This window comes from Somniosus microcephalus, chromosome 14 (assembly GCF_052327205.1).
Source record: "Somniosus microcephalus isolate GS21.2 chromosome 14, FLI_Smic_1.0, whole genome shotgun sequence".
NCBI lineage: Eukaryota > Metazoa > Chordata > Chondrichthyes > Squaliformes > Somniosidae > Somniosus > Somniosus microcephalus.
In genome coordinates this window covers 113,416,230-113,440,895 of record NC_141000.1, presented here as the reverse complement: position 1 = coordinate 113,440,895, position 24,666 = coordinate 113,416,230, and the positions used below count along the sequence as shown (strand labels likewise).

At 44.2% G+C, this 24,666-nt stretch overlaps 1 protein-coding gene across 5 annotated transcripts in view; it reads right to left on the bottom strand.

Annotated features, from left to right (window-relative positions):
* The window catches only part of LOC147107862 (uromodulin-like 1), a 125,321-nt gene that overhangs the window by 20,127 nt on the left and 80,528 nt on the right, over positions 1-24,666 (bottom strand). For 4 of the 5 annotated variants that reach the window (XM_086007227.1, XM_086007230.1, XM_086007232.1 and 1 more), the window contains 10 exons: positions 23,423-23,680; positions 23,009-23,143; positions 16,482-16,742; positions 14,971-15,090; positions 9,820-10,077; positions 9,572-9,715; positions 9,173-9,430; positions 6,188-6,300; positions 3,953-4,172; positions 705-845 (listed from right to left, as the gene is read on the bottom strand). In XM_086007227.1, the coding sequence (XP_085863353.1) occupies positions 705-845; positions 3,953-4,172; positions 6,188-6,300; positions 9,173-9,430; positions 9,572-9,715; positions 9,820-10,077; positions 14,971-15,090; positions 16,482-16,742; positions 23,009-23,143; positions 23,423-23,680 (1,908 nt within the window). The remainder of the gene's footprint in view (positions 1-704; positions 846-3,952; positions 4,173-6,187; positions 6,301-9,172; positions 9,431-9,571; positions 9,716-9,819; positions 10,078-14,970; positions 15,091-16,481; positions 16,743-23,008; positions 23,144-23,422; positions 23,681-24,666) is intronic. The other variant, XM_086007229.1, reaches the window with a different exon arrangement.

Below are 24,666 nucleotides of genomic sequence, written 5' to 3'. Positions count from 1 at the left end.
TGTAGCCTAATTACCTCAGCAGCTGGTTAGACAGAGGCTGAGGCCCTCTGGGAGATGTTTGCCAGATCAGGGAATGACATTTAGTGTGGGGTAGGGTATCCTTAAGGATTGGATAGGGTAGCTAGAGAGAAACTATTTCCTTTGGTGGAGGAGTCCAGAACCTTAAAGTTAAATCTAGGTCATTCAGAGGTGTTATCAGGAAGCACTGCTTCACACAAAGGGTTGTGAAAATCTAGAACTCACTCCCCCAAAAAGCTGTTGAGGTCAATTGAAAATTTCAAAACTGAGATTGACAGATTTTTATTAGGTAAGGGTATTAAGGGATATTGAACCAGGGAGGGTAAATGGGGTTGAGGTACAGATCAGCCATTATCTCATTGAAGGTAAATGGAGTTGAGGTACAGATCAGCCATTATCTCATTTCAAGGTAAATGGGGTTGAGGTACAGAGCAGCCATTATCTCATTCAAGGTAAATGGGGTTGAGGTACAGATCAGCCATTATCTCATTCAAGGTAAATGGGGTTGAGGTACAGATCAGCCATTATCTCATTGAAGGACAGAACAGGCATGGGTGGTGAATTTCCTACCCCTGTTCCTATGTTCCTATCCTAAAGAGAGATTGAAAATATGAAGGCAGCTATAAATAACCTGAACAAATGAAATTAAACAGCCGTTAAGAATAGTTAAATAAGACGGGTTTTACCTCTGCAATTTCTGCCAGGTCGAACTGGGTTTACATCCACAAAACTGTCAGAGCAGCTACAGGCGTAGGACCCCTCAGTGTTGATACACTTTGCATTGAGCGAGCAGTCATTGTCGTCAAGTGAGGCACACTCGTTGTAGTCTGCAATAAAGAGGTGAAAGGAAGAGACAAAGGTTTGAGTGGCCTACCATTGATTCGCCATTGGTGCCCCCACTGTACCTATATACCAACCATAGAAAGACAGCTACTGCTGCACGCCTTTGTTCAAAACAAATCGCTGTGGCCACTATAAAAATGCTGGAATTATGCCTTGTCCTGGGGCAAGCAAACAATGAATTCTTACCAGTCATTCCCCAAGGGGGCTGTAAGAATTCGCGATAATTTACAGTTCTGAAGATTAATTTTTCTGATTAAAGAATCCCTGGGCGTTGTGCTTTTAAATTTCCAGGGATAAAAATGGCTGTCACACCACATGGCCGAAGACAAAGGACTTGGAAAGCAGCTTTCTGTGTCTGGAAGTAAGGTTCAATGAAGCTGCCAATCAAAGGGGAGCCCCCACCCCCCCTGCAGCAGGACAATCGATGCCTGTTTACAAAACGTTCTACAATGTTGCAATCAATAGTGGTTCCAGATGACCACAGGACAATGCTTTGTTTACAAAGCAATTGAATGCTATTAGCATTTGTTTGTATATCGAGCGGATACATCTAAACTGCAGAAGAGACTTTTGGACCGTTTAAGAACTGAATGGGTCTAAATCACCTAGCATTCTGGACAATAGAGCAGTTGTATTTCCCTTGCTGGCCAGCTAAATTACCATAAACCAGTTAAAAGATGCCCCCCTTACAGGGCAAGTTCCCAATTTTTACCGTAGCAGCTGAGATGAGGTTCTGAGTGCAAGCCCAGGGCTTCTTCCCCATGGAGGGAGGAAGAGGAGAAACGTCAATTGTCTCTCACCCTCCGAGGTGCTGCCTCAGCAGAACCGTGTGTAGAGGCCTATAGGTAGCTCTACCTGTCTAGTTTCTCACACTGAGAATGATCTTCATCCTGGAAAATCTAGGGATGAGGAAGACAACATTTGTTTCACTGCTGGCCATCAATCCAGCCAGTCCCTCATCCCCAAGAGTCAGTAAAACCATTATCACCAGTGACTGAGAAATGTAGATAACCTGGAAGCCCACAATGCGACTACTTTACTGCTACTGGTAAGTTAAGATAATTTTTTATAAAACCTGCATTTATATAGCTCCTTATCGTAGACTCATAGAATGATACAGCACTGAAGGAGGCCATTCGGCCCGTCGTGTTTGTGCTGGCTCTTTGGTACAGCTATCCAATTACTCCCCAGCCCTGTCACTATAGCCCTGTAAATGTGTTCCCTTCAAGTATTCATCCAATTGTCTATGAATGTTACCATTGAATCTGCTTCCACCGCCCTTTCAGGCAGTGCAGTCCAGATCACAACAACTCGCTGTGTAAAAAAATGTTGCCTCGTTATCATGCTGCAAAATCTCAAAGCACTTCCCACAGTGAATTACTTTTGAAGTACAATGACTCCTGCGTAGGCAAATATAGCATCAATTCTGTGCCAGAAATGTCCCACAAACAGCAAGGAATCTATTTTTGTTTGGTGATATCATCTGATGAGAGGAATGTTGGGCAGAATACTGGGTAAAGTCCCTGCTCTTCTTGCCCTGGGACCTTTAATATCTACCTGATCTACCAGAACAGGTGGCTGGGACCTTGGTTTAACATTTCATGCCAATACTTTCCCTCTTCTCATTCGTTTCAACAAAAACATCAATGTGTTGTTCATTAACAACAAAATTGGTTAAAAGTAACACGCTGAAGACAATGTTGTCTATAATTTCACTGCGGTGTCCTGGGCCGATATTTATCCCTCAATCAACATCACTAAAACACATTATCTGGTCATTTATCAGATTGCTGTTTTTGGGATCTTTCTGTGTGAAAATTGGCTGCCGCGTTTCCTACATTACAACAGTGACTACACTTCAAAAGCAACACATAGGGCTGGATTTTGATTCTGGAGGCGTGTAGGAGGCGGGACTACAACTTTCGGGGTTGTAATCCCGCCTCCATCGAGTTGTAGCCAACCCACGTGATTTTCACTTGATTGACCTTGTTGAGTCCGCCCAGCGGGCTCAGCAGGCCAATTAAGGGCCACCCGGCAACAGGTGATGTCACAGATTGTCATTTCATCTGTCAAGAGCTTTTGACAGATGAAATATCAGCGTTTGACAGCTGTTTGAACTGTCAAACACTGACAATCTGTACTCTAAGTTAATTCCTTCCTCTCAGGCTGATTTAGAGATATCTCCAGAACAGAAAGCTGAATGCTGCAACTTTTGACAGCTCGCAGCCATTCTGCTTTCTGTGCCTTTGAGATGAGGGACTCCCGAGCCTGAAGGAAGGAAGGCTGTAAAGGTAAGTAAAGGTAAGTAAAACTTCTTTAAACACTTTACACACACCAAACACACTTACCTCTTCACACATGCACCCATCACTCACCTGAACACCGGACATCTCGAACCCTCCAAGTCCTTCAGCCCGACAGCCCACCTCGCTAACTTGGCGTGGTTTGGAGCCGTCGGGAATCCCACACTTCAGCAATAAAAATAGGGATTAGGCTAAAAACTGCCGGTTAACTACCTGTTAATTGGCACTAATCCCCTTCCCGCCTCAGAAGGCGGGTCCCAGCACAGGTCGGGTATCCGCCTCCTTTGAAACTGGCATGGAGGCGGGTTGGGGGCGGGATGGGTTCGTGCCCCCCGATTTCGAGATTTTAACACCCCACACGCCTCCAATCCCGCCTCCACGGCCCAATGAAAATCCTGCCCATTGACTGTAAAGCACTTTGGGACATCCTGATGTCATGAAAGGCGCTGTAGAAATGCATGTTCTTTCTTTTGCTGTAACTGCTGTTAAAGTGGCTAGTCAGATCTCTTGCTAGGAACATTCCAATCACACACCAAAATATGCAGCCAATGAAACAAATAGCCAGCAGCATTTGTTTGAACAATGATAAGAATGACTGAAGTATCTGGATGATCTGAATGGCTTCTCCTGTTGCAATCCATCCGGAAAACTACAATTACTGAATGTGCAGTTGGTGTAGGGGGAGTGGTGCAACCGTTCTGGGCACACGCAATTGACATCATACTTGTGTGAGATAACAGAATTCTGCTCTATTGAAAGTTTTATGTTGCCACCCCATTCCCCATTACCTGATATGTCTGTGCTGTCAGGATCAAAGCTAAAAACAGAGCTGTCCTTTAACGATGCCACAAGGTCCATGGTAATTTCGGAAACATTAGCCACCATTTCTTCATCAAAGACCACTTGGAAGTCTACGGTCACACTTCCTTCCCGGAGGGATTTGATCACAACCTTGACTTTCCCAGAAGTAAAAAGTTCTGCAGTGTATTCGGGCAAAGATTTCAAGATCTGCAACCATAAGAAATGTACATTAGTTATGAATGCAATTTTTTTGTGCTTCTCAAAGTGCGGGATGCGAGCAATGGGAAATGGATTATTTGAGGCACCCAGTGTGGGCACCGCAGTGAAATTATAGACAATTATAGACAACCTTGTCTTCAGCGTGTTACTTTTAACCAATTTTGTTGTTAATGAACAACACATTGATGTTTTTGTTGAAACGAATGAGAAGAGGGAAAGTATTGGCATGAAATGTTAAACCAAGGTCCCAGCCACCTGTTCTGGTAGATCAGGTAGATATTAAAGGTCCCAGGGCAAGAAGAGCAGGGACTTTACCCAGTATTCTGCCCAACATTCCTCTCATCAGATGATATCACCAAACAAAAATAGATTCCTTGCTGTTTGTGGGACATTTCTGGCACAGAATTGATGCTATATTTGCCTACGCAGGAGTCATTGTACTTCAAAAGTAATTCACTGTGGGAAGTGCTTTGAGATTTTGCAACATGATAACGAGGCAACATTTTTTTACACAGCGAGTTGTTGTGATCTGGACTGCACTGCCTGAAAGGGCGGTGGAAGCAGATTCAATGGTAACATTCAATAGACAATTGGATGAATACTTGAAGGGAACACATTTACAGGGCTATAGGGACAGGGCTGGGGAGTAATTGGATAGCTGTACCAAAGAGCTGGCACAAACACGACGGGCCGAATGGCCTCCTTCAGTGCTGTATCATTCTATGATTCAACGATAAGGGGCTATATAAATGCAGGTTTTATAAAAAATTATCTTCACTTACCCGTAGCAGTAAAGTAGTCGCACTGTGGGCTTTCAGGTTATCTACATTTCTCAGTCACTGGTGCTAATGGTATCACTGACTCTTGGGGATGAGGGACTGGCTGGATTGATGACCAGCAGAGAAACAAATCTCCCAGGTCAGGCACAGCAGGAGATCGATGCAGAGTTCCCTCTGTAGAAGAAGGTGCCTCAGTTCCAACCTCAGAAAAGCAGCACTTGCCAATCCAATTCGACATTTTTCTATTTCCCAGCCCAGCCATCTTCTGATGAGACTGCCAATTGATGTCAAACTATACAGGGCTGGTCTTTCGTCCCATTAATTTAGGCTGGTTTTGACCCCAATTCTAGGTAACATCTAGAATTATATTTAAAAAACAAAGACTTACATACCTTTCTATAGCGTCTTTCACGACCTCAGGATGTCCCAAATCGCTTTACAGCCAATTAAGTATTTTTGAAATGTAGTCACTGCTGTGATATAGGAAACGCGGCAGCCAATTTGCGCACAGCAAGGTCCCACAAACAGCAATGTGATAATGACCAGATAATCTGTTTTAGTGATGCTGGTTGAGGGATAAATATTGACCAGGACACCGGGGATAACTCCCCTGCTCTTCTTCAAAATAGCGCCATGGGATCTTTGATGTCCACCCGAGAGGGCGGACGAGGCCTCGGTTTAATGTCTCATCTGAAAGACGTCACCTCCAACAGTGCAGCACTCCCTCAGCACTGCACTGAAGTATCATCTCGGATTATATGCTCAAGTCTATATAAATACAGTGGCCCCCTATTAGGATGCACAGTGACATGATACAACACTGTTTGATATAATAAGGCTTTCTGGTTTTCTACATTTTTCTTTGAGTGGGATTTGGTTTCACCAATTTTGGTGTTTCTTGATCTTTTAATTTTATTTTGTTAATGAAGTTACAATTGGTGTAAACCCAGGTTTTCTGGCATAGTCAAGCAAGTGGAATGCAGCGGACAGGCTTATGAAGAGCTCTTGGTAAGAATACTTTGGTGCATTTTTAGTGTTTCTTCTGTGTTTTTAAACACAATAGCTGGTTTCACAATTTTGTATTTGTCGAGGTTTTATTGGTTGAAACCGAAATCTAGGAACCCAAGCCATAATCCACACCACTTACTGCACTCTCAATTATTGGACTATATGAGAAGCAAGTCTGATATAAATTGGCTAGACTGCTGTAAAATATACACATACCTGTGCAATAAATTGCGCTCGAAAGGTCTTGAATTTGTCACTGCTGCTGTTTCTCAACCCTTCGCTGAACATTACGTTTGTTATTCTTGTTCTTCCTCCCAGGATGCGTGCAGCTGTGGGATGGTGTGAACAGTCAGTAAATACTTTCAATGTTAGCCCTCAGGATGACTGAATCTGCCAGGGTTTGGAGATTTGGTTAGGTTCGGTTTCGGTTCATTTTGGTTTGATTAATCACAATCGATTTTGATTTGGTCTAACCTGAAGCTGCACTCGCAACCCAAATCAAAACTACTTTTGCACCAAAGGAGCGTGTCCAGAGTCTACATTAGCGTCCAACTATGAATGAGCTGGGGTTCAGAGTAACTTACAACACTGTCGACCCACGTGTGTTGGAGGGTTAATGCCACTTGTTTCACTGAAGTGGAAGCAGTGTTCCAGTTCCCATGTTTCTACTCCAAGCCTGTGCTTTACACAGAGGAGTGCCGCATCCCTACAGAGTCTGGCTCCGGAAATATAGGGGAAAATGGGGAGTGCAACAATTGGAGATCGCTCTTCTGAAACAGGAGCGCAAAAGTAAAAGGAGCCTCAGGACAGCATTTCTAGTCCTTGTGGGGTATTGCAAGTCCCCAAACAGTAGATAGGAACCTTTGCCCATATCTTGTTGGGGAAAGGCCTATCATTCAGAGGCCACTAGGCATAGCCATATATTTGTTAACAGCCTAGGAAAAAAAAGAGAATTTTTCAGATTTTAAACAATTGTATGTTTCAAAATGGTTTAGTAACATTTTCAGATTTGCTGTACAAAAAGGAGGCTTGTGGCTTTTCTGAAGAGGCTTTAAAATTGAGTAAAGGCAGCAAATATTAATGATAAGGGAGAAAACTTTGGTGACCAGCAATGTGGGAAGGAAAGGGAAGAAGCCCAATTAGGCCTATTGTGCTGGGACCTGCCTGGTCTGAAAATCCATGTGGCTGTGCTACTCCTGACCATACAAGCATTACAGTGATGGACTTTGGAAAAGTAGCCATGAGGAGGGGGAAAGCCATCATTGGATGGACTTTATTGAAGGAATTTCATTGTTAAACTCCAGGGGAAAGGCTAGTATAACTGGGTTGAAATTTAAAAATATCACTCTCTTTCCTTGCATAATCAGACCTGTCCATCCTTTCTGGCTCTACGTGTATTTTCTAGTAAAAAAATTATGGTGACACTTTGATGCCATTGCTTTCAAGCTGGAGGTATATATTGAAATCAGGTTCAGGGTCTACAGCTATGGCAACAAAGTTCTATACCTGCCAGTAATTTAGGATGTACAATATATTCATTGATTTTAATTGTCTCCCTTAACTGTATGGAGAGCAGATGCTGCTTAATCAGGCCTAATTACAGAGTGCCACAATGCCCTCCACACACTCTCTGCTCCTCCAACACTGGTTTACTGTTTATTTTCCATCCCCGGGAGGTAATTTTGTCTTTGGGCGATAGTGTGAAGGGAGCAATATCGAATCAGCTGGCCATCATCTGCTCTGACTGATCCCTTTATAATTTTACATAACTCTGTCACATCACCACTAGATCTTATCTGTTCGAATGACTACAACCCTAGTTTCTCAAGTCTTTCTTCATGTTAGTATTTCGTCGTACCAGATAGCAATCTGTGCTGTACCCTTTCTATTGCCTCATTAGTCTTCCTATAGTGTGGGGCCCAAAACTGTTTATAGTACTCCAATTGTGGTCTACATAGAACATAAGAACATAAGAAATAGGAGCAGGAGTAGGCCATTTGGCCCTTCGGGTCTGCTCCGCCATTCAATAAGATCATGGCTGATCTTCTACTTCATCTCCACTTTCCTGCACTATCCCCATATCCCTTGATTCCCTTAATATCCAAAAATCTATCGATCTCTGTCTTGAATATACTCAACGACTGAGCCTCCACAGCCCTCTGGGGTAGAGAATTCCAAAGATTCACCACCCTCTGAGTGAAGAAATTTCTCCTCATCTCAGTCCTAAATGGCCGACCCCTTATTCTGAGACTGTGACCCCTGGTTCTAGACTCCCCAGCCAGGGGAAACATCCTCCCTGCATCTACCCTGTCGAGCCCTGTAAGAATTTTGTATGTTTCAATGAGATCACCTCTCATTCTTCTAAACTCTAGAGAATATAGGCCTAGTCTACTCCATCTCTCCTCATAGGACAATCCCCCCATCCCAGGAACCAGTCTGGTGAACCTTCGATGCACTCCCTCTATGGCAAGTATATCCTTCCTTAGATAAGGAGACCAAAACTGTACACAATACTCCAGGTGTGGTCTCACCAGGGCCCTAAATAATTGCAGTAAGACATCTTTACTCCTATACTCAAATCCTCTTCATGGAAAGTAAAAGCAGGAGAGATGTAGAACAGGAGGTTGATTCAATAGTGCCCGTTTTATACTATTGCACAAAGTCAAAATTACCCCCTGATCTTTCAGTTACTGTGCCCCCACTCTGGACTAGTGACGCCAGTGAATTTCACTGGATTATCCCCATTAGCTTTTTTCAGATACGGAAGCAATATTCAGGTCCTGAACAGACCTAGGTTTGAAGGACACTTAACACCTGCTATGGGACAAAGTGTTTGGCACAAAAGAGATAAGTTACATTTTTTTGGAAGCATCTTTAGAAATAGAGGATATCTTGGTGCACCACTAAAAGTCAGAGGAGATAAGGTCAAGAATGGCAATAGATGAAGGTCCAAGGGTGAGGACATCAAAAACTAAAGTTGGTAGCTGTTGGGTGGGACTTATGAAACAAGTGAAGAAACTATAGCCGGGGTGTGCTGTTTCTGCCCTTGCCAGCCCACGATCTTCCTGTCCATTACAACAAATATCACAGCCTGACAAGGGCACAAGCAGAAAATGGCGGCAAGTGTCTTTGAGGAATTGTGAGAACCAAGAACAAGTGATTGAGGGTAAAATAGATAACCACAAGTATAACTCTTCGTACCTGTTTTTACTTCTTGTACTTTAGCTTTGCTTTCTTTCCCACAGAGCCGAGAGACAACCCTGACGGTGTACAACACTCCAGTCTCCAGGTTTGACACAGTCCAGCTCCGTTCCTCGGTCTTTGCATCAACCACAATACTACTGTCCTTCCAAAGTTGCACGACAAACTCTTGGTTGATTGTGGCATCAGCTTCCCAAATCACGTTTAGGCTGTTGCTTGTGACATTAAAGGCGATGAGGCTTCTGATCGATGAAGGAACTAGGGGATAAAAATGAATAGTATGGGGTTTTTTTTATTTTAAGATGGCAAGAATTTCTAAAAACCTCTCTGTACGTTCTCTAAAATAACTGTGACATAAATGATATTGTACACTGATTGAAAGACAATAGCTTCGCTCACCACAAGCCATAGTAGACATTTGTGTGGAAGATGGTGTGGATGTTTGAGCAGAGTTGGGTGTTAATTGGTCCAGGGCAAGGCTGTTCCTTTGATTGTTGGCATTAGATATGGACATTTCTGTTTCCGCCTTGGTTGGACTGAGGGCTGTAAAATCGGGAAGGTGATTAGTTCTCCAGCTCTTACCTATAACATATGCTCTATACCCAAAGGTTACTTTTTTATTCAAATCTATAGCCCTGCACTATTACCTGTTTTTACATTCAGCTCTGTGGCAATGCTCTCTTGCTCACAGACTCTAGACATGACGCTCACAGTGTACTCAGTCCCGGACTCCAACCCTGATGCTGTCCATTCCATTTCCTGTGTCTCTGTTTCACTCACGATGCTATCATTCTTTAACACCTGCACAACAAAGGTCTGCTCTTCACTGGTATCTGTTGTCCAAGTTACTTGAAAACCACTGCTGGTGACACTGGAAACCGCTAAGTTGGTAACTGAAGACGGAGCTGTTGAAGAGTTAAAGAACCAATTAGTGAGCTTCACACAGCAACATGGTCATCATAACCCTGAGTATGAGGGGAGCTACATTTTTCTTAATCTGTTCTCAGAATGATGCTGGCAAGGCCACATTTATTGCCCCATCCCTATTTACCCTAAGAAGGTGGCGGTGCGCCTTCTCAGTGAACCTCTGCAGTCCTTGTGGTGATGGTGCTCCAATTATGGTGTTAGGTAAAGAATTCCAGGATATTGACCCAGTGATGATGAAGGAACGATGATATATGTCCACGTCAGATTGGTATGTGGCTTTTGGGGAACTTGGAGGTGATGGTGTTCCCATGACATTGTTGCTCTTGTCCTTAACGATATAATGATGACACTGGTGCTACAGCAATAATCATTATTTTCAGAATACTTTTTTTTTAAATTTTAGTGGCTTTGCCATCTAATTTCCTCTGGAAGTGCACTGACTGAGGTGTTTGTGTACAATTTTAAAGCAGTCAATGGCCCATTAAAAATAAATCTTCATTGAAACAGAGGAACTTTACAAGACAACGTTAAACAGTGAGCTATTAGAGGAAATTAAGTCATTAGAGAGAGAGACACAGAACTCCATAGAAGGGTAACAGTCATCCAATATGTACGGTATAACCAAGGGACTCTTTGCTGTTAATCCTGCCATGGCCTTGCCTTTGCAGCATTCTCCAGCCTTATATTCCATTCTGTGCTCTCTGGACCTCTGACTCCAGCCTTTTGTACACCCTCTCCCTTCTTGGTCTACCAATCTCAGAGCCCACCTCCATCGTCTTGAAACCTCCTAGGAACCTATCATGTGGACTGTACTCTCACATTCCCTGTCTAGATTTTATGGGCCTTCCTTCCAAATAATTCACCTCAAGGCCGCTCTCCTTTACCTCTATCTGTTATTCAGTTCTTTCTGTTTTGCTTTTTTCCCTTGTAGGATGCAAGAAGAGGAAGATACAAGGGTCTCCAGCATGGAACAAGAAGAGACTATCCTGTTCCTTCCAGTAAACCACGTATGATGTGGAGAATACATTCCAACCAGCACTGTTCCCAAATGAAGGCTCAATGCACGCATACTACATTGACGCAGGTGTTAACCCATCTTAAATGCACAGTGGAATTTAGCATGAGCGTGTACAGAAATAACACAGACAGAAAGACATGTCCAGAGACTCTAGAGCTGACTGAGTGCTGGCAGTGAGGAACAGCACTCACTGCTGGAGCCAGTATGGAAATCATAGGCCCACAATGACTAATCTTCCGTCCATTTAAATTATTGCCTGACCATCGTTCCCTAGGCGTGCCACTCCTAACTGGGAGCACCAAATCGAGGAATCAGAACTTCTCTCCAAGTTATTTCAAACCATGTGCGAGGTAATTGACTACTGGTAAAACTTTGAACAAAAAAATAACATGCTGACCATTTTCCTATGACTGAGCATGAGCGGCAGGACATGTTGCTTAACATCTATACACTTATTTTAAACATTATGACGTCTGCCCTTTTTCCTCAGGGTGCACGGGCTTCACTTGCCCGTGTACATTTCAGGCCATGTGAACGTACATTGCTACATTCAGGGGAAAACATCTGCAAACAGAAGCTTTGAGAAGCTAAAAGGAAATGTCATTGAATTTGCAACTCAGCAAAAATGCAGTCGCTCGCAATTTTTCAAGTTATTCTGGCTCTCCCAGTACTGTCAAAACATTTCATTCATAGTGTGTCATTACAGACACCATAGCCAGAGAATTGCTGGTGGAGACCACATCGTGAGCAGCGAATACAGTAAAGGAGATGCAACACCTGCCCATATACCTCCCCCCTTCTCACTGTCCAGGGCCCCAAACACCCCTTCCAGATGAAACAGTGATTTACTTGTACTTCTTGCAATCTAGCATACTGTATTCGCTGCTCACGATGTGGTCTCCTCTACATTGGGGAGACCAAACGCAGATTGGGTGACCGCTTTGCGGAACACCTCCGTTCAGTCCGTAGGGGTGACCCCGAGCTTCCGATCGCCTGTCATTTCAATTCACCGTTCCATTCCCACTCAGACCTCACCGTCTGCGGCCTCTTGCATTGTTCCACGGAAGCTCACCACAAACTCGAGGAACAGCACCTCATCTTCCAATTAGGCACTTTACAGCCTTCCGGACTCAATATCGAGTTCAACAACTTCAGATCATAACCTCGGCCCCTATTATATTTTTATGTTTTTTATCCACACTTTTGGTTTGTGCCTTTTCCCTTTCCTCTCTCTCCCACATGGCAGCTGTCTCTCACTCTGCCAGCGCATTTCACACTTCATCTAGAGCCATCCTGTGTCTCTTTACCTGTCCTATTACCATCTCGTCTCGCCTTGAATATCTCTTAATGTCTCTTCTTTCATCCCCTCCCCCATTTCCCAGCCCCCAAACTGCCTTTTGTTTCATTTCCGGCCTTTTCTCTCAGTTCTGTAGAAGGGTTTCGACCCGAAATGTTGACTCTATTTCTCTCTCCACGGATGTTGCCTGGCCTGCTGAGTTTTTCCAGCATTTTCTGTTGTTATTTTGGATTTCCAGCATCCGCAGTATTTTGCTATCGACTATACTTCAAACATAGTTTATTGGCTGTAAAGCGCTTTAGGACATCATGAGGTGGTGAAAAATGTTATATAAATACAAGTCTTTCTTTTCTTTATACATTATGACAAATCTACTACAGGTTGAGCGTCCCAAATCCGGAGTTCTGGAATCCAGAATCCGGACTCTGGGACAATTGGTGGCAGGGGTCCGGAATCTGGAAAATGTTCCAGAATCCGGACACCCTGAGGGAGGCTTACCAAAAGTGCAACCTGGGCCCAAGCATTTCCGGACTCGGCACGTGTTTCTGATGTCCGAAGTCCAGAAATATCGCAACCTGGGCTCGGGCGTTTCCGGACATCAGAAACACGTTCCGAAGTCCGGGAAAACCCGAAAACCGGCTCGGCCTCGGTCCCGAGGTTGCCGGATTCGGGATGTTCTACCTGTATTTGCCTTTCCTACTGTTTATTTATCTATTTACTGTTGATAAATCTGCGTGCTAGTTTATTGGGCCACCACGATGGCAGTGTGGCCCTCGGCACCATCATAGTTTGGTCTCTCCTCTTACGCCTCTAGTACCTCCTCCTCCTTCGAGAACCTCACCCTGTTCCACCCCTCTCATTTCTCCTTTACAATCTTCATTGTCTACTGCCCTCCCCCCGACCCCACTCCAAGTTTCCCTCTGAGATGTCCTCCCTCGTCCACTGCATTGAGCGATTCCTCACTCTCGGTGATTTCAATCTCCATCTCAGCTGCGGTTGCCTAAGTTCCTCGGAATTCCTGCCCTCCCTAAACCTTTCCCACCATATAAAACTCTGCTATCTATATTCCTAGACCTCCCATGCCCTCTCTACTCCTTTGGTCTCCATCACAGACAAGACCATTTCTGACCACTTCCTGGTATCTCTCACATCCTCCTAACTCCTTCTGACCCCATTTCCCTCTGCATCTGCCCCGAAAGAAAATTCTCCTCAAGCCATTTACTTCGGCACTTTCAAACTCTCAACTATCTAGCCTTTGGCCCTCCATTCACCACAACATTTTTGCAGGCATCGATTTTTCTCAACCACTTCCTTACCTCCACTTTTGATGCTCGTCCCCAGCAAAATCCTGACTCTCTCTGACCCTGGTCGCCCTCCCTCCCATCCTTGGTATGGCTCCCAATTCGCTCCCTCAGTTCCGAGGGTTGCAGATTTGCATTTATCTGGTGCACGCTAAGTTTAGCTATCCATCCCCATATCTAGCTGCAGCACAAGAGCCATTGGGCCCCATTCTCTTCTGCCAAAACCGGTCACTACTGCAGGACCATCCTAGAGAAAAATGATAATCCCCAGTTTCTTTTCTCCACCACTAAATATCTCGTTAAACCCCTCTCCCCTGCCCCTGCCACCCTCACTTCCAAAATAAGTGCAAGGAGTTTACTGAGTTCTTTATCACTAAGATTGAGACCATCCTTCAGCTGCCTCTGCTGCTTCCCCTCCTTCCCCTTGCCTGCCTTCCCCCAGCTCCCCATTGCCCTAGCCTTGATCTTGTGTTTTTCCTCCAGTTTTTCTCCCATCTCCTCTCATGCCCTGTCCAAGCTCATCTCCTCTATGAAACCCACCTCCTGCTCTCTTGATCCCATTCCCACTAAACTGCTGGCCACCTCACTTCCCTTCCTGGACACCATCCTAGCTGACATTGTAAATGGTTTCCTCTCCTCAGGTACTGTCCCCTCCCTTTTCAAAACCACCACCATCCCCCTCAACCACTCTATCCTTGCAAACCACCACCCCAACTCCAACCTCCCTATCCTCTACAAAGTCCTTGAACGTGTTGTTGCCTCCCTAATCCATGCCCATCTTTCTCACAACTCCTTGTTTGAATCTCTCCAATCAAGTTTCACCCCCGCACTGAAATGGCCATAATCAGCCACAAATGGTCTGTGATTGTAACCATGGTGCGTTTCCCTCCTCACGCTCGTCAATCTCTCTGCAGCCTTTGACACGGTTGACCACACCATCCTCCCCCAACGCCTCTACTCCATTTTCCGGATAAGTGGACTGCCCATGCTTTGGTTCCACTCTTACCTATCTGATCGTAAATGACTAAGTTGTCATCATTTACCCCCAAAATTAATACTTTGCTTTTCTCTGTATGGCGTCCAGTTTTCACATCCTCTCCCCAACCCACGAGAGATCATATTCATGTTTGACTTAAAAGCCCAACAATGTAACAGTATACAAATGCCTTCATAGCAACTGTGCATTCAGCAGAGAATCTAAAAGCATAACGTCACCGAGACTGAATGTTGAAAATACACAATGAGTATCACATACAGCACGGAGGCACATCCGAGAATGGAAAACTAGCTGGGAATCCAGGTCTATTCAGGTAGATAGTCATTGAAGAAACAAAACTCATGGCAGATCGTTTTACCCTGGTGTTTGTGGTTTCTGCTGGTAAAAAAAAGTTTTACTATTAGTTACAAGGCAGATAAGGGTAGGGTGGAAATTACTGTGAGCTATGCTCCCATATCAATGCTTAATGTGCTTATATCAAATTCCTCCCTATAACTTAATATAGACAGTAACCCATTAAAATAGTCTGAGTCAGAAGGTTGTGGGTTCAAGTCCCACTCCAGACACTTGAGCACATAAATCTAGACCGACACTCCCAGTGCAGTGCTGAGGGAGTGCTGCAGTGTTGGAGGTGCCGTCTTTTGGATGAGACTCTAAACCGAGGTCCCGTCTGCTCTCTCAGGTGGACGTAAAAAATCCCAAGGCACTATTTCGAAGAAGAGCAGGGGAATTCTCCCCAGTGTCCTGGGCCAATATTTATCCCTCAAACAACATCTCAAAAACTGTTTATCTGGCCATTATCACATTGCTGTTTGTGGGAGCTTGCTGTGCGCAAATTGGCTGCCGCGTTTCTCTACATTACAACAGTGACTACACTCCAAAAGTACTTCATGGGCTGTAAAGCGCTTTGAGACGCCCGGTGGTCATGAAAGGCGCTGTATAAATGCAAGTCTTTCTTTCTTTCAGAGAGAGGAACTTCGTAAGCTTTTTCTAATGAAAATATCCACGACTGTAAGTTCTACTCTTTTATCGCTTTAATGTAATTAGGTGGAACTTTCAACTTCAGCAGGAGTGTAAAAGGGGGCGGTAGTGGGTAGGTTGCCCGTTATACAGAGTGATGTGAGTAAAAGGGGGCGGTAGTGGGTAGGTTGCCCATTATACAGAGTGATGTGAGTAAAAGGGGGCGGTAGTGGGTAGGTTGCCCATTATACAGAGTGATGTGAGTAAAAGGGGGCAGTAGTGGATAGGTTGCCCATTATACAGAGTGATGTGAGTAAAAGGGGGCAGTAGTGGGTAGGTTGCCCATTATACATCCTGCCCGATTTCCTTTCCATTGACTTCATGGAAAATTGGGCAGGGAGTATAATGGGCAGCCAATCAGCTACCGCCTGCTTCATGCCCCTGCTAAGATTGCTAGTTTCCCTCCCCATTAATTCATCGTGCAAGAACATCTTGCAAGACAACTCATCCCTCTTGGTTCCTACATTTTCTTGTGAACTTTTTGATTATCAAGATGAGGAGCGTCAGTGCTGGGGGAAAGGAACGCTTTCTTGTGTTGGTCACCCAACATCAGCACTCGAGATCAGTTAGACATTCGTTCTCGCTAACCTGCCCCAACAACATGCTTCAACTCCAAATTTAGCAAAACACTCCCTTAGCTAAAACTTTCCCACATCAACTACCCCGGAGGGCTTGTGAGTGAGATTGCCAATTTAGTAGCAATTAACGTGTCAAGTTAGGGCAAGCTCATGCCCACTTGGAACGGTTACCTGTTTTTACGTTCAGCTCTGCGGCAATGCTCTCTTGTTCACAGGATCTGGAGGTGACGCTGACAGTGTACTCAGTCCCAGGCTCCAATCCTGACACGGTCAATGCCAGCTCCAGGGTTTCGGTTTCTTTCACAACACTGTCATTCTTTAACAATTGGACAATAAATATCTGCTCTTCATAGTTATCTGTTGTCCAGGTTATGTGAAAGCTCTTGGCGGTGATATTGTAAACTGTCAAGTTTATAATGGGTGAAGGAGTTGCTGAAACGATAAATGGTCAATCATTAAAAGAAAATACACGGTAACCCTGTCAGGAATATAATGCTTTGAGAGGATAACTTTAACAAGTAATAATGGCACGAGTATTGTAAAGTATGACGACAATTTTTCTTTCTAGAATAAAATCTGATGATAGTAACTTGAGTTGTGAGCACAGCATTAATTACATGCCCGCCCCAGACCGGCACATGACGTTTGAGGACAGAATTTTGCAATGGAACATGACGATATTAAATTACACTGGCAATTAGTAATCGATTATTTTATACAGAGGCGTTTTCTGAGTTGGTCGTTGTAATGAAAGTGTTTAGACGTGGTTCAATGTAATCATTTCCTGTAATTCTAAAGGTGCTGTTTCATACTTACTACTGTAACCTTTGGGGCTGGTGACCTTATTAATGTGAGCCCTAACAGTGAAGTATAACATTACCTGTGTCATCCTGACCCCCCACACCACCAAGCGATGGGCCCATATTGGTTCAGCCACGCTATAATTGTAGTCGGTACAATGCCCATCCTCTACTGCCCTTTTCTTTCAATGTAGACAGTGTCATTACAACAAGTGACTACATTTCAAAAGTACTTCATTGGCTGCAAAGTGCTTTACAGGATGTCCTGAGGTCGCGAAAAGCGCTATTTAAATGCAACTCTTTCTTTTCATGCAGCACTGTTCTATTTTCTTCTGATTTAAAAAGAGTTGGCTATTCTACTCTGCAGCTGTAGACCAGGAGAAAGCTGTCGGAGTTACGTTTGTAGGTAGGTTAGTGATTTTTCTATGCTACATTTTATTTGTGGAACATGATTTGTTGGGAACATTATAATTGGGGAGAACAGGTTTGTGTAATGCATTCCATGAATGACGATAGTAGAAAAGTTCCTATCTGAAGAAAGATAAATGCAGAGACAGAAACATTTGGAAAGTATAATTGCGCCAAGCGTGCTGTGCCCTGTGACTGATTTCATTGCACCACCAGATCCCGAAAGAAAGACTGACTGACTTTTGTTTATATAGCGCCTTTCATGACCACCAGACGTCTCAAAGCGCTTTACAGCCAATGAAGTACTTTTGAAGTGTAGTCACTGTTGTAATGTAGGAAACGCAGTAGCCAATTTGCGCACAGCAAGGTCCCACAAACAGCAATGTGATAATGATCAGATGGGATGGTCCAGAGGGGAATTAGGAGTAAGTATGGGGGCTCAGGGTCAGATGTCGGAGACAAGGGTGGAGGTCATGCAGTTGGGTCACAAGGTCAGTGTCATGACCTAGATTAGCATGAGACTAGAGGTGGTAAGCTCAAGGGCCAACTACAGTACTGATAATGAGGATGTAACACTGAGTGGGGGAGCAGGGGGCTCTGGAGGCAACCACAACACTAATTGTTGAAATGGGCCAGGTGAGCTGCCCCAAAAATCGACAAAACATACACACGAAAATTGGGGGGGAAAAAGCTGAGAATCAGGTGAAAAAACAAAATAGCAGATGGAACCTAGCATCACACCGCCACCTAGTGGCTGTAGGCTTGCAATTAGACTTATTGGCAAATAGTGACATAAGATTTTTCCATTATATAAGTTGACATAAACAGCCTGACTCAAAATTCATGACACAGGAACGTGGGCAGGAAGTGCACACAGTTTAATATATAGATAAATAAGCAACTCTAGGGCTACGTAGTATTCTAGACTAGAGAGGGGAATCTAGCCAGGGTAAAATGGAACCAAAGATTGACAGGAAAAACTGTAACGGAAGAATGGGTGATCTTTAAGGAGGAGATGTTTCAGGTACAGGCTCGGTACATTCCAACAAGTGGGAAAGGTAGGGGAACCAAAGCCAGGGCTCCTTGGATGGTGAGGGAGATAGAGAATATGATGAAACAAAAAAAGAGGGTGTATAATGCATGTCAGGTGAATTCTTCAAGTGAAAACTAGGCCAAATACAATAAGTTGAGAGGGGACGTGAAGAGAAATATAAGACTGGCAAAGAGGGAATATGAGAATAGAATGGCAGTTAACATAAAAGGGAACCTAAAAATCTTCTACCGGCATGTAAATAGTAAACGGGTAGTAAGAGGCAGGGTGGGGCCTATTAGGGACAAAGAAGGTGATAAGAACATAAGAAATAGGAGCAGGAGTAGGCCAATCGGCCCCTCGAGCCTGCTCCGCCATTCAATAAGATCATGGCTGATCTGATCCTAACCACCAATCTACTATCACTGAACCATCTCCTGAATCTAACAGAATTAGACACACGAAATAGGAGCAGGATCAGGCTACACGGCCCCTGGGCCCGCTCCGCTACCCACAGGGCCATGACCGATCCGCACCTAGACTCATGTCCAAATTCCTGCCCGCTCCCCGTAACCCTTAATTCCCTTTACTTCTAGGAAACTGTCTATTTCTGTTTTAAATTTATGTAATGATGTAGCTTCTACAGCTTTTTGGGGCAGCATATTCCATGGACCTACCACCCTCTGAGTGAAGTAGTTCCTCCTCATCTCAGTTTTGAAAGAGCAGCCCCTTATTCTAAGACTATGCCCCCTAGTTCTAGTTTCACCCATCATCGGGAACATCTTCCCCGCATCCACCCGATCCAACCCCTTCACAATCTTATATGTTTCAATAAGATCGCCTCTCATTCTTCTGAACTCCAATGAGTAGAGTCCCAATCTACTCAACCTCTCCTCATATGTCCATCCCCTCATCCCCGGGATTAACCGAGTGAACCTTCTTTGTACTGACTCGAGAGCAAGTATGTCCTTTCTTAAGTATGGACACCAAAACTGTACGCAGTATTCCAGGTGCGGTCTCACCAATACCTTGTACAACTGAAGCAATACCTCCCTATTTTTATATTCTATCCCCCTAGCAATGAAAGCCAACATTCCATTGGCCTTCTTAATCACTTGCTGCACCTGCATACTAACCTTTTGAGTTTCATGCACCAGGACCCCCAGATCCCTTTGTACTTCAGTACTTTCCAGTTTCTTGCCATTAAGATAATAACTTGCTCTACGATTTTTCCTGCCAAAGTGCATAACCTCACACTTTCCAGTATTGTATTCCATCTGCCAAATCTCTGCCCACTTACTTAGCCTGTCTATGTCCCCTTGCAGGTTTTTTATGTCCTCCTCACTCACTACTTTCCCTCCCATCTTAGTATCATCTGCAAACTTTGATATGTTACACTCGCTCCCCTCCTCCAAATCGTTAATATAGATTGTAAAGAGTTGAGGACCCAGCACTGACCCCTGCGGAACACCACTAGTTACTGATTGCCAGTCTGAGAATGAACCATTTATCCCAACTCTCTGCCTTCTGTTAGATAGCCAATATATGCTGAGAGGTGCAGGGTAAGGCTAGAATACTCAATGAGTACTTTGTATCGGTGTTTACTAAGGAAGAGGATGCTGACAAAATATCAGTAGAAGCGGAGATGGTAGAGGTAATGGATGGGGTGAAAATTGATAGGCAGGATGTACTGGAAAGGCTGGATATGCTTAGAGTGGATAAGTCGCCTGGTCCGGATGGCTTGCATCCCAGGTTGCTAAGGGAAGTGGGGGTGGAGATAGCGGAAGGGCTTGCCATAATCTTCCAATCTTCCCTAGATACGGGGGAGATGCCAGAGGATTGGAAAGTAGCAAACGTGACACCATTGTTCAAGAAAAGGTGTAAGGATAATCCTAGTAACTACAGGCCAGTCAATTTAACATCAGTGGTGAGTAAAGTTTTAGAAACAATAATCAGAGAAAAAATTAACAGGCACTTGGAGGGGTTTAAGTTAATTAAGGAGAGCCAGCACGGATTTGTAAAAGGCAGATCGTGTTTGACTAATTTAATTGAATTTTTTGTTGAAGAAACAGAGAAGGCTGATGAAGGGAATGCAGTGGATGTTGTCTATATGGATTTTAAGAAAGCGTTTGACAAAGTACCACATAGAAGGCTGGTTAACAAAATTGAGGCTCATGGAATAGGAGGGTCAGTGGCAGCTAGGATAAGAAATTGGCTTAAAGACAGAAAACAGCGAGTCGTGGTAAATGGCTGTTTTTCAGACTGGAGGATGGTAAACAGTGGTGTTCCCCAAGGGTCAGTGCTAGGACCGCTGCTTTTTTTGATATATATAAATGACTTGGATATTGGAATACAGAGTAAAATTTCAAAATTTGCCAATGACACCAAATGGCAAACAGTGAGGAGGATACCAATCGACTGCAACAGGACATAGATAGGCTAGCAGAATGGGCAGACAAGTGGTAGATGGAATTTAATACAGAAAGTGTGAGGTGATGCATTTTGGCAGAAGGAACAGGGAGAGACAATATAGACTTAATGGCACAGTTCTAAAGAGTGTGCAGGGACAGAGGGGCCTGGGGATTCATGTGCATAGATCTTTGAAGGTGGCAGGACATATTGAGAGAGTACTGTAGTTAGCAAAGCACATGGGATCTTGGGTTTCATAAATAGAGGTATTGAGTACAAAAGCAGGAAAGTTATGTGGAACCTTTATAAAGCTCTGGTTAGGCCACAACTGGAGTATTGCGTCCAGTTCTGGTCACCACACTTTAGGAAGGATGTGAAGGTCCTTGAGAGGGTGCAGAGGCAATTTACCAGAATGGTTCCAGGGATGAGGGATTTTAGCTACAAGGTTAGGTTGGAGAAGCTGGGGTTGTTCTCCTTGGAGCAAAGGAGATTGAGGGGAGATTTGCTAGAGGTGTACAGGATTATGACGGATAAGGTAGACAGAGAAAGGCTGTTCCCACTAGTTGATGGTAGCAGGACTAGGGGACACAGATTTAAGGTTTTGGGCAAGAGATACAGGGGGGTGTGAGGAAGAACTTTTTTACGCAGTGAGTGGTAATGACCTGGAACTCGCTGCTGACAAGGGTGGTGGAAGCGGAGATGATCAATGATTTCAAAAGGAAATTGGATAGGCACTTGAGGGAAATAAACTTGCAGGGCTACGGGGATAGAGCGGGGGAATGGGACTGACTGGACTGCGCTACAGAGAGCCGGCACGGACTCGATGGGCCGAATGGCCTCCTTCTGTGCCGTAATAACTCTATGGCTCTATGGCATCAGTGGCCCATCTACCTGAAATATCTTCCTCTGTTGATTCAATCCTTCTTGGGTTTTTTTTCCCCAAGAGTGCAACCTGTTTCTATTTATGTCCCTATGAAGAAAAATTACTTTATATTCTCAAAAGCAGAAGAGGCCATATCTTAAGTGTCAGCCGTGGCTTAGTGGGTAGCACTCTCGCCTCTGAGTCAGAAGGTTGTGGGTCTCAAGTCCCACTGCAAAGACTTGAGCACAAAAATCTAGACTGAAGGAGCGCTGCACTGTCGGAGGTGCTGTCTTTCGGGTGAGATGTTAAACCGAGGCCCCATCTGATCTCTCAGGTGGACGTAAAAGATTCCATGGCACTATTTCAAAGAAGAGCAGGGGAGTTCCCCCAGTGTCCTGGCCAATATTTATCCCTCAATCAACATCACAAAAACAGATTCTCTGGTCATTATCACATTGCTGTTTGTGGGAGCTTGCTGTGCGCCAATTGGCTGCCGCATTTCCCACATTACAACAGTGACTACACTTCAAAATGAACTTCATTGTCTGTAAAGCGCTTTGGGATGTCCTGAGGTTGTGAAAAGTGCTATATAAATCTAAGTCTATCTTTCTTTTCCTTTTTACTTGATAGCATGAATTGAGATGTTTGAAAACTATTACCATTTGGCTAGAAACATAGCGGTATGGATGCAGAACGGGTGATAGCAAATCCGCAGCCCATATTCCTGATATTCTGAAAAGAAAATCAGGCCAAGTGTAAAATAGGCTGCATATTCGCTATCACCCATAATAAACTACTGTCCAAGGTGACTTCCCCACCCATTCCCCCACCCACATTCTCCAACACTTCATTCTTCAGCATTGAAGTAGCTTAAGGAGTAAATTTGTCCATGACCCTGCCACCTGGTTTTAGATTCCCACTGGATTAAAAAATCTAGCCCTAACTGTCTACAAAGCAGGTAAATTGTTTGAACCATGGATTACCCGAGTCCCAATATTTTCCAAAGCAACTCCCTGGTGAACTGGAATGCTGAGAACACTCATTGCAATACACTGGACAGCATTCCATTGTTAAATTCCGGTTTGCCCCATTAACCCTCGCTGTCAATACTCAATAACCAACTGGAACTACAGTACCAACAGGGCAAAATATTGAAATACTGACAAAATATTGAGTGGTTATCACATACAGCATGGAGGCACTTCTGTATATGCAAAGCCTATTGGGAATCCAGAAGTGTTCGGGTAGATGGTCATTGTGGAGACAACCCCAGGAGTGGACTGTCTTGGGCTGGATGTATAACTGAGAGCATTCATGATGGTTTCTGTCAATAAAAACATATAGGCAAATTTATTACAGGTTACAATAATGACAGGCAAGCACAGTCTTAAAGGAGGCCTGTCATCAAAACCCTCTATATCCAGGAGAAAAATTAGGTTGAAACAAAAAATAAATTAGTTCAGTTTCTATGAATGATCACATCAGATGAAACATTTTGACTATCAAACACAGACAGCTTTGATACTTCAAACCATAAATGTTTATATCTTCATAGTATAATCAGCCCGTCGCTCGGAAAGTTTCCCAGCCCTTGTACTATTACCTGTTTTTACACTCAGCTCTGTGGCAGTGCTCTCATCTTCACAGGCTCTGGAGATGACGCTCACAGTGTACTCGGTCTCGGGCTCCAATCCTGACACGGTCCACTCCAACTCCACGGTCTCCATTTCATTGACGATGCTGTCATTCTTCAACACTTGCACAATAAATGTCTGCTCTTCATAGGTGTCTGTTGTCCACATTAAGTGGAAACTGCCAGTGGTCACGTTGGAAGCAGTCAAGTTTATAACTGGGGAAGGAGCTGTTGCAGACATGAGTTATAAAAAAACGATTAGCCAACACAAGACAGCTACATAGTTATCGGAGTGGGGGGCATTGGGAGAGTGATACTCTGCATGGATACAATCACGTAATCACACCACCAGCATTGTTAATTTATATTACAGTAATAACTATTCTTTCTAAAACAACTTTCTGTATTGATGGGTTTTGATAGAGTAGATAGGGAGAAACTGTTACCACTAGAAGGAGGGTCAGTAACCAGAGGACACAGATTTATGATAATTGGCAAAAGAACCAGGGGGAGATGAGGAGAAATGTTTTTACATAGCGAGTTATGATAATCTGGAATGCACTTTCAAGGTTCAATAACTTAAAAAGGGAATTTGGATATGTACTTAGTCATAGAATGTGATTAGTCATTTTTGTGACTGAGCCAATCAGAAATGCCACTGCAAAGATATTTCAGAGATTTAATTGGTCCTCGGAACCGAGGATGACTTTTTTCCACATTAAAAATGAGTTCTCAGGTGACTGATGAGTCCAATGCGAGACCTAAAGTCTCTGTCACAGGTGGGGCAGACGGTGGTTGAAGGGGCGGGTGGGTGGGGTGCTTGGGTTGATGTGCGCTCCTTGCGCTGCCTGCGCTTGGCTTCCGCTTGCTCCCGGCGAAGAGACTCGAGGCACCTTCCCAGATGCTTCTCCTCCACTTTGTGTGGTCTTGGGCCAGGGATTCCCAGGTGTCGGTGAGGATGTTACACTTTGAGGGTGTCCTTGAAGTGTTTCCTCTGCCCACCTGGGGCTCTCTTGCCGTGCCAGAGCTCCGAGTAGACAACTTTACGATATACAATACTACACTCACACCGATATTTACCAATATTGATAGATTGTGGCAGACTCCAAGATACACGTTGTCATAGATACCCATGCGTTGGCTCTGCCGAGTTTCCATTTTGCAGGATTATGGGGTTGGATTTCTCCTGGAGTTCTCCCCATCGTCTGCCGTAA